At 34.5% G+C, this 10,792-nt stretch overlaps 1 protein-coding gene across 1 annotated transcript; it reads left to right on the top strand.

Annotated features, from left to right (window-relative positions):
- Nucleotides 1-241: 241 nt before the first annotated feature.
- BicC (protein bicaudal C) lies at nucleotides 242-10,788 on the top strand. The gene is made up of 13 exons (XM_081988240.1): nucleotides 242-657; nucleotides 2,144-2,257; nucleotides 2,318-2,397; nucleotides 2,455-2,667; nucleotides 2,721-2,951; nucleotides 5,010-5,291; nucleotides 5,347-5,458; nucleotides 5,510-5,825; nucleotides 6,245-6,441; nucleotides 7,369-7,616; nucleotides 9,593-9,732; nucleotides 9,970-10,145; nucleotides 10,200-10,788. Exons 1-13 carry the CDS (start codon nucleotides 429-431, stop codon nucleotides 10,307-10,309), a joined length of 2,448 nt encoding a protein of 815 aa, XP_081844366.1. The 5' UTR covers nucleotides 242-428; the 3' UTR covers nucleotides 10,310-10,788.
- The last annotated feature ends 4 nt before the right edge of the window (nucleotides 10,789-10,792 follow it).

Below are 10,792 nucleotides of genomic sequence, written 5' to 3'. Positions count from 1 at the left end.
GTTCCTTTGTATCACAAAGAGAAAATAAAAGGAAAGTTGTATTGAAATTTGTAAAAAAATGCGTAAAAGTTAAAGAATTATCAAATACTTTTTGAATCTGTTATTAACTTTAAAATTTTGCATTTAGCGGGTTTTATCGACGTTCGGAACTAAACCGAATTAAATTCTCACACAAACAACACTGTAAAACATCAACAAAAAACCCAAGACAAAAAATGGTACAACATAAATTCCATAAACGATACGAATCGTTCTCAAACGCACCAGTCGTCCTGAATCTTCCTGATTATAACAGTAAAAGTAAATTTTAAACTCAACTCAAGAGAATTTTAATTCACATTTGGGACGGCTAGGATTTTGAAAGTTTTCCCCTTTTCAAAATATTACCGTTATTTTGATTACGCGACCGCAAAAGGTGAATTTGAAAAATGGCGAGCAATTTTTTACCGCTGCCCAAGGCGGTAGAAAAGGCGAAGAGTTCGGACACGATGTCCGAAGTTTCCGAAAGTGGAACCACGACCTCAGGATGGGCGTCTCGATGGGATTCTCGTGAGGATTTGAGAGATCTCGTTTCTCGGCTGGGACTCAACGATCCCTCGGAATTGTTCCAGGAACGGTTTAGGGTGGACAGGGGCAAGCTTGAAAAAATGCTCACAGGTAAGTTACAAACTAATCTAATATAGGTAAGTTTTACTGTAGCATTATTGATGGTATTAAAGTAAAAAAAAAGACCGTCAACGCCATTTTATTTTTGCATACCTACTTTACTTCTTATTCAAATTCTTGCAATGTGTTGAGCGCGTTATCTACATAATGTAGAATACACCATTATACTCACGTAGACAATTAGGTTTGTCTACAAGGGCAAAGTCATGTAGAAACATTTACATGGTGTACAAAATTACTAATTGTGGGAAATGAAAATACGCCAAAACGTGATGCAAAATTAATAACCTAACTGCGATACAGTAGTTAACAATAATTATATTGTAACTGAAAATCACTTTTCCTAAATTTAATTTCAAATACAAAAAAAAAAAATCAAATGCCAGTAATTCAACGAATTTTTTAAAATCATTAAGATTGAAATATAACAAATTTTATATTGTATGGTTGGCAAAAATTGTTGCAGAATTGAGTTTTATACATTTGAAGTTTCAAATGGAATGAACTATAGTTAACATCCATCTGCAAACTAAATCAAATCTCAAATTTAGAAAATCTACACATATCTATACCGTAATGTAGAAAATCATTGTCTACGTCCCATCACTGTAAAAGGTATCCAGGGTGAGTTTTTTTATGTTTAGTGCAGGGATCTCGGAAACTAGCAGAGCTGCAAAGTCAGTTAACTGAGAAAAGAGTTGCAATTTTAGAAGCCAAATTAAAAAACATTTTTCGTTTCTTTGAAAGAAGTTTATGCTTAGATATTTAGCAAAAAACAAATTTTGTCGATTTTTTTTCCATGTAGGGCCAATTAACGAACAAACAGAAAACAATTGCCTGACAGTTGATATTATTTATTTTTATATTTTGCATTAAACTTGCATTTTAAAATTTAGACAAAACCAGTAAAAAATAAGCACAAAACATACTAACATTGTAGCCAAATTTATTCAAAAATCGTAACAAAGTGTTACCACAAAAATAGGTAAAGTTACAACCAAATTCGAATACAAAAACAAATGGCAAAATATTAGAAGTGTTCAATGTAGGCAGATTTAGTCAAAACTAGTCAGAACATTTAATCACAAAAATTATGGACATTTTTATTAATAGAAATTAGCATTAAATAAAAAGAAAATTAGCAAGGTTGTCAAACTTAAGTTCTTTGTTTTACCTTCATTTAACTGAAGCTCTATCCACTACAGTTTGCGAGATAGCAATGCTTATGAGTATCTGTAACACCTTGTAGACAGGGTTATTATAGTTTAACATTTTACACAATGCCTAGAAATATGACAAAAAGTTATAATATGAACACAGGTTCAATAATAATATGCTTTGATACCAAAATAAGAGTGTTAAAGTTTTCAATGTTATAATTTGATTATTTAAATTATAGACGGAGAGTAAAACTCTTTTTGTTTTTCTAGTAGAATTTTTTTTGTTCAAATCATTTTAGAGTAAATTTACTTTACAGGTCATAATGATGCTATTTATCCAGCGGACGTGTTTTTTGCTAAAGTGATGGAGGATACTGACACGATTATTACTTGGCCCAATAAACTGAAAATTGGCGCCAAATCCAAAAAAGGTATAAGTTCTCGACTTCCTCACCTTCAACTCACAATTACAATTTTCTCATTACTTACAGATCCTCACGTGAGGATTGCTGGCAGACCAGAAGACGTGCAAAATGCCAAAGACAGAATTTTAACTGTCTTAAATACTAGGGTAAGTTTTTCATTGCTTTCTTTACTTTAAGGGATAAATGTAGGAGTGGTTTTATAGTGCAACCGAGTGACTATGAAAATGGACGTAAGCCACACAGACCATTCCCACATAATTGGCAAAGGTGGAATGAGCATTAAACGCGTCATGGCGGAAACTAGATGTCATGTCCATTTCCCTGACTCTAATCGTTCAAACACCAACGAGAAAAGCAATCAAGTATCCATTTCTGGAAATATCGATGGTGTGGAATTAGCTCGAGCCCGTGTTAGGGTAATTGTTTTTAATATAATATTGTGCAGTCATTTAAAAACCATTATTTCTAGGAGTTAATTCCGTTAATATTCGGCTTTGAACTGCCAATAATGTCGCAAAACGTGGATGTAAATTCCCCCTACTTGATCAAAATCCAGGAGCAGTACAAAGTGCAAGTGATGTTTAAGACCAGACCGAAACTGCATGCCACTTTAGTTTTAGTGAAAGGAGTTGAGTGGGAAGTCCATCAAGTCAAGAGCGCCACTTTGCTTTTAATGGAGTATTTGTGTGACAACTTAGCGGTAAGTTTGATTTTTATCGTATTTTAGTCTTAGTGAAAGCCTACCACCTTAACAAGTTGACAAATACATAACGTTGAAAAACAAAATTAAATATTGTATTTAACTAAAGTATGTAATAGTGTATTTGTCAAAAAGAAACAATGAACTATACAGGGTGTCCCAGGGAAGAGTAATTATATGGGGATTTCCCTAAAGGTAATAGATAGACGCTTTGTTTATACAGGTTGAAAACAAAAACAAGATATTACTGAAAAGTCCCTATATTTCTTTTATTAATATTTTTAGAATCACCATGTTCTCCTAATTCCGATTGTAAATTGTTATAATTGTAACTTTCAAAATGAAAATAATATGAGGATTTTTCAAATATGCCTATTTTTGGTTTTCACTCTGTATCAAAGGAACAGTACCGATTTAAAACATTACTTATCCGAATTATTTTAAAGTAGACTTTTCTCCCATTTAACCAATCTGGTACTTTCAACGGTTTTCAACATTTACAGATGTACAGAGTGTCACTTTTGTAGTGATTGATCTCGTATCTTTATTATTTTTAAAGATACGGGGTTCCGGTTTTTGTGATATTGGCAAACACGGTGTCAGCAGAATTTTTAAAACACTTTCTTTTTACTGGATGGAATTCTAAAATGCACTATTTTAGAGGGTTTTTTCCATATTTTTGGACGAGCACATCATGAAGTATTGCAGATATATTATAAAATACCCTGTATAGGAATGTCCGGGTATTTTTGGGCATATGTCTTAACACCGATTTTTAAAAACTTCTTAAAAATTGCCAGATGCCTCTACAAGTGTCATAAACCTCCTAAAAATTGTTAAAAATGACCAGAAGCATCTAAAAACTAATCTAATCCTAAAATTTGTTAGAGAACCTCGTAAGTCCTAAGCTTTCGAAAAATCGCTTAAAATAACCAGGTTCTAACTACTATCGAAAACCTCTAAAAAATTGTCAAAAGAGTCTACAAGTGTTCTAAACCATAGAAAGATTGTTTAAAATGGGCAGAAGCCTCTAAACACTATCAAAAACCTTTTAAAAATTCTCAGAGGAGTCTACAAATGACCTAAGACTTCGAAACATTGTTCAACATGACCAGAGGCTTCTAAAACCTCTAAAAAATTGTCAGAAGAGTCTACAAGTGTCCTAAACCATAGAAAGATTGTTTAAAATGGGCAGAAGCCTCTAAACACTATCAAAAACCTTCTAAAAATTGACAGAGGGGTCTACAAATGCCCTAAGCTTTCAAAAAATTGTTCAACATGACCAGAGGCCTCTAAGCACTATCGAAATCCTCCAAAAAGTTATTAGAGGGGTCTAAGACTTCCAAAAAGCGTTTAATATGATCAGGTCTCTAGATATTATCGAAAATCTTCTAAAAATTGTCAGAGGATTCAACAAGTGTCCTAAACCTTAGAAACATTGTTTAAAATGACCAGAAGATTCTAAATATTGTCGAAAACCTCCTAAAAATTGTCAAAGGTTTGATAAGAGTCCTAAACCCTGGAAAATTGTTTAAAATGGGCAGAAGCTTTAAACACTTTCGAAAGCGTCCAACAAAAGTGTCCTAAGCCTTTGAAAAACAGTTTAAATTAGCCAGACAAGCCTCTGAATACTATCGAAAATCTCCTAACTTATTCGATCTGAAAAACTTTTTTTTTTGTTTAATGGCAGTTTAATTAATGTTTTTTGGTGTGGATTTAGGGGAACTTATGCACTCTGATACCATTTAATATTGACAAGCTCCTCTTCAATAATAATTGAGAAACAAACAAAGAGAGAATTAATAATCACGGCCAAACTGAAACCTGCCTCGTGACGTCACATGGCACTCAGACTCAGATTCGTCGTTTTGACGCGCTTGTTTGAAAAAGAAATAGAAAAAAACTTTGCAGAACCGTCTTTCGTATGTAACTAATTAATTTAACAAAATAATGGCCCTATTAGGCAAACCTTTATTTTAGCTGAAAGCTATAATTCGCTCTTAAACAGTATTGTAGACATCATCATGAAACGACTCTACTCGATTTTATTTTAAACAGAATCAAATTCCCGTACAAATGTCAATGGAAATATCCCCGCACCATCATCCGACCGTTCTGGGTACCAAACATGCCAACCTGAAAGCTATTATGCAATACACCAATTGCCAGATAATGTTTCCGGATGCCCAAGACCCGAACATTCCCAGTTTGAAGAAGAGCAGCGTGACTATAACTGGTAATATCAACAACATTTACAAGGCTAGACAATTGCTTATGGGCAGTTTACCTTTGGTCGTCATATTTGATTTGCCTGATGATCTCAGCGATGTTAGAATCAAGGTATAAGTATTACAATTATTTGAAAGCTATTACTTATGTATGGAAAAAATTGTAGCCTGAGCAGATCGCTGATATTCAAAGTACTTGCGACGTTTCCATTAGTATTAGACAAAAGGCCAATAAAACTACAAAGGCTTGCGTGATTAAGGGCATTGAGCGACATGCAAGTATGTTAACGTACCAGTTTTTTGGGTGTTGTTTCATTAATAATGTTACAGCTAACATTTACAAAGCCAGAAATTTAATTTTTGGCATCGACGAGCCTCCAATTTACGCTGACATTCCGATATCCTATCACATGCCAGTTCAAGCCTCATCTCCAGCGCAAATTAACGATCTTCGTACCCCCACTAACCTAAATCCACCAAATCTTTCTTCTCCTTTGATTTCTCCTGCTTTTTATTACCCTACCCCCACTTTGCAACCGCAATCTTGTCCACCTTTCATGGGAATTGCCCAGCAGCAACATTTTTTTCCTCCTAATATGACCGTTAGTGCTCTGCATCATCAGGCCATGGCTAATAATAATAGTCAGTAAGTATATGTACTATTTTCTTTCTAGTTCATATAAGTATAGAAAAAATCCAACTAAATTGGGATGGCGTGACAGCCCCTAATACAATGGTTCCATACATTGAATAGTTACAAATAACATCAATATAGTCACACTGGCATTTTTTGATTTTTTTTTGTCGGAGTTTTAATTGAGATGGTAATGTATGGCAAACATTAAAGTAAAAGGGGATGACGTGAAAAGGTAATAGAAAGGTCAATGTTTTGAATGTAACAAAGAAATAACATTCCATATATTTGTTACCTTTTCTACTACATTTTTTGTGATACATTTGGTACCTACTATAACTGGTTAGTGACTGAGGTTAATACTACATTAGACTGAGTTAACAGTAGTGACTGAAAATAATATAAAAATTGATTTCACTTACTCATTTTAGGTACCAAAACATGAAAGTAAATCATCCGGATCAAACGATCACTTGCTCAGATAAAGCGAATATGAGCGGTTGTAGTGCCGGCTCATTGTCGACAATGTCAAGCGCCAAAAGCCCAAGGAATTCACTATCACCAAGTTACGCAGAGACTCTCAATCCGACTTACTTTGCCGCAGGATACTCTCAAACTCAAACAACACGTACGTAACGAAACTATTTTACATTTAGGTTAGGATGAGCCAAATAGTTTTCTTGTCTTGTATATGTATGCATATTTTGTAATAGTGTAGTTATAATTTATAGTGATATTCATATGTCTGCTGTCCTTCCTTTTTCACATTTCATCCGTATTATGTTTAATCAGTTCGTAGAAAAAAAGTTTATTTTTTGTAGATAATCAAGACAAAAATGGAAAACACTTTCCAAGTGTCTATTGAAACTGATTTAACGTAAGTCGATAGTTGGTTGGAAGATATTGTTAAGACATTCTAAGGAGTGGTCAGATGACCTGAGATGACCAACTGTTAGGTGACTTTCATCTTTGTCGATAGCATTGATTTGTAATGGTTCGTGTTTCTTATCATTAATTTCCTATGGTTTTTCTGATCGGTGTACTGTGCCTCTACAAGGAATGTCCGCAATTCAGCTCAGCAAAAAGTATGAAGATGTTGTGAAACTAACTTGCTAATTTTTGGTAGTAGTAACTGTGTTTTAAATTGTTTAAGTTTATAAATGTAAATCATCAATGATATCTAAATTATGAATAAGCACGTATCCCTTCAGACAAAATCAGTTTATTACGCAAAGTAACTGTATAACCAAATTCAGTTCTCTACTGAGTTCCTGAGTTTATCCACATACACAAGGAAGAATATTTAACATTTACCTTATTCGTCCGAAAATAAGCTTGCTCAAATATCAAACTAAAGCATGACGTTAATTATGTCGTCTTAAGTGAAATGCTATATCCTTCTCTATTATCTCACTTTCATAAAATTATTTTTTAAGTTAACTCTGCTAACGCAGCAAAAAAGTAAAGTTTTAGCATGTTTTTGCGCCATTCTGCTTTGTCTTTTTTACTACCTAATCATTATTCACTTTTTTCACATTTTGTACTAAATATTTAGAACTCTCGTCTGCCCTCTCCGAGATGAATAATCCTGGGGAATACCACGGACCCACATTGACGAAAGCTGTGACTCCTTTGTCTCCGAGAACTTTGAGCTTTTACGAGTACGAGGATAAACGATTAGCTGCTCTCAGAGCAATGCGTACCAAACCACTTCCTGGCACTCTTCGCGTGCCTCACGCCTCTTGGTCTGGATATGGGGTTAGTCATACCAGTCCTGGAGTGATGTTCGACAAATATAAAAGAGTAAGTTTGCAAAACTTCTTCTCCACGCAATACGTGGCCCGGATAGGCAGTGAAATATGAAATACGTATTTTATTATTTTTCAAAATACTAAGTCTAACATAACAAGAATTAAATAAAAAGATTCAAATTTTATAGTAAAATTTAAAACGCCCGCTAGATATGACGTAAGACGGTTTTCAACCAATTATGTGCGAGGAGTCACTTCTATCATCAGATCACATTTACCGATTCAAATTAACTAAAACTAAAATAGACTAAAGACATTCTGTCAAATTGACATCAAATTACTTTTTGTCCAGTGAAATAAAAAGTTGTCGTGTCGTGCTATAAAACGTGTTATTTGGCAACATTGTGGACTTGTGACTTGACTTTGAGGTTATAAATCAGCTGATCGGAAGATGCTGTCAACCATCAGGCAGCCATAGCCAATAAAACTGCTGAAAGTCGTCTACGTCATATACGCGGCAAAACTGATGTCGATTTGAATTTATTTACGCATTTTCAAAGTTTTGTAAATTACCAAAAAACCTTCTTTTTTGTAAATAAACTACAAATTCCGACATTTCAGACTAAGCTTCCCAATGTTTGCAGTGAAACGCAGTTTTACGTTATGTGGGATGAGTCTATTTTTTGAAATTTTTGCTAGAAGTTGTTATTAACTGTAATTACAAACACATAAATTAGGCCGGTGTTTTTGTTTAAGAATAAATTCATTTTAGAATATCAACGATAAAAACAGTGGAAAAGTACGTTCCTGTTGCTCAATTTGGTCGTTTTGTTGATAGTGTTATTCTAATGAATAATTTAAATGAGGCAAATGGTCTTGAATGAGAAATTATATTATCACATAATTCGCTCCCACCCTCAAATCTCTTCAAAGTCATAGTTGCTAACAGAGAAAAGTGGGAGCCAAGAATAGGCAGGAATTCCTCCGGAAGAACGGCGTTTGGTATACCAACAGATCATTTTACATTCTCTTCAGAGGTTGACATCTTGGTAACTCGAGAAGCGGCCCTTTGTCTGGAGATGAAAAGCAATGAAAAGCATGGCTGAAAAACTTTTTTTGCAACGCTGCGTAACTGCTTCCGGTATGAGATAGAGTAGATGTAGATAAAAACCTAATATTTGGTCCGTAACCCAAAGGAACAAATCTGGGAATCCGTGAAGATCCAGCTTGCAGAGGCTGTTTGATGAAAGAAGAAACACCGGGGTACGCAGTAAGTGTCACAGTCACCTGGGACATCTTACGCTGGGGCCCAGAGAACTAAAGATGCTGCATCCGAACAGCATTGCCAGATTAAAAGCTTTAGCCAGCGTGAGGCAGCTGAGTTATTTGAGGCATATGCGTACACTTGGGTATAGAAGCCCTCCGCATTACTATAACAAAACCTCTTCCATCATCACTTCTTTAAAACGAATGAATATCTGCGGATGTACGCCTTAAAGGGAAGCAAAAGATGACGGAAAACCGTTGACAATTCGTCAATTATAAAGATTTTCAGACTCAGTTTTGAAACTTACTGTGCGGCTGCAATGGCCAGGATCACATATAAATACTTCTGTCATGTTCATGTCGGACATCATGTTCATACCTCTGCAGTAAGACTAAATAATACCATAAATATGGTAAATAAGGAATATTGGTGATATGGTGTTGCCGTTAGTATGAAGTGTTTTAAAAATCCTTTTTCCTTTCTTCATGCGGATTCCAAGTTTTGGTTTTGATATACAAGGTTTTCCAAATGTTTTAGAACGGTCTTTTTCCACTAGGTGAAAGTTGCAAAGATGAAATTCTGTTAAGGTTAAAAAATTTGTCTCTTAGTCTTTTCGAATTGAAATTTTTAGAATCTTTTGATCTTCGTACCAACTACATCCACCACCTTTTATTTAAATGGTAATGATTTTAATAAATGATGGTTCTTTCAAATTGCTTTAATCAGCATTTTGACGATGATGTGTAAACATTTTTTTTCAGGAGGACGATATTTGGAAACCGACTTCGCCCAGACAGAATGATAACGCCACCGTAGATTCACCTACCTCTGTTGCGATGAACACTAGTAATTTACTGGACCATACAGCTTCGCAGTTTTGGAATACAGTCAGTACAACCAGGTAAATAATTATGTTTATACTCCCTAAATCATATCTCTTCGAATTCATTTTTACTATTGCAAAGCACAAAAATCGAAGACATTTCTAAAGAAATAATTTTAAATTCATTTTTATCATGGCATACCTCAACAGTGTTTTTAAAATAGGTAGTTACACTTGCAGTAATTTAGCTTTTTTGGATTTAAAGATTTATTTTTGTACCTTTATAAATAAAGTCCTACTATCATGATTTTTCAGTAACTGGCAAGACTTACCCATGATGTTGACCGCCATGAAATTGGAACATTACATTCCACTTTTTAAACGGCACGAAATCGACTTGAACATATTTTCCACGTTGACTGACCAAGATTTGGTTGCCATCGGCATCAATGCTTTTGGAGCGAGAAGGAGGATATTGCTGGCAATATCTGGTAACACTAAAACTACAGCACAATTTTCATCACATCAATTACTTAATTTTTCAGAGCTGAATAAGAGAAACTCGCCTTTTTGTGCAGCACCTGGTGCTGAACGCTCTAACTCTGGTTCGAGTTCTAACAATCTTGGAGATAGTCCAAGTTCTTCCAATTGGTAAAGACTGATCAAAACACAATTACCAAGTTCAGTGCACAATCAAGACAAATTCATTACACTTTTAACTGAAATTCCTATCAATAGTGACTACACTTACAAACCGTTTGCAATGAATTTTTAAAATTTCAGCTGTTTTTTTGCACTAAACTTAAAGTCCCATTTTAACTTCTTGTATTATTTTTAATAACCATCATGGGAAACTGGTTTAACCAACTTTACAATTTGTCTCTATTAAGTTATTTATTCTAGTGTATTCAGGGGGTATGACTGTCTTTATAGTACAATTTTCGTACGTGGTGGTTGATATTCTATTGAAAAATGTATGAGTATGAATGTGTTTCTTCTAACCTATTCTAATTGGTTTCGGATGTTTGGAAACCGGAAGAAAAGCATCCTAATCCATACTTTTCTTTGGTACAGGTCTACGTCTCATCCCAATGGAATAGGTTAGAATTTTAATTTGTTTGTGATAGTTTGTTCTCGT

The sequence above is a fragment of the Ips typographus genome, linkage group LG1 (assembly GCF_016097725.1).
Source record: "Ips typographus isolate SLU linkage group LG1, UJ_Ityp_2.0, whole genome shotgun sequence".
Taxonomy (NCBI): domain Eukaryota; kingdom Metazoa; phylum Arthropoda; class Insecta; order Coleoptera; family Curculionidae; genus Ips; species Ips typographus.
This window is presented reverse-complemented; position numbering and strand designations above follow the sequence as displayed.

Excerpts from the sequence above, each read along its gene's own strand:
- BicC (XM_081988240.1), top strand. The coding sequence starts at position 429 with ATGGCGAGCAATTTTTTACCGCTGCCCAAGGCGGTAGAAAAGGCGAAG. Across the intron at positions 2,952-5,009 it reads ATTTGTGTGACAACTTAGCG|AATCAAATTCCCGTACAAAT; the intron begins GTAAGTTTGATT and ends TATTTTAAACAG. Across the intron at positions 5,459-5,509 it reads GGGCATTGAGCGACATGCAA|CTAACATTTACAAAGCCAGA; the intron begins GTATGTTAACGT and ends ATAATGTTACAG.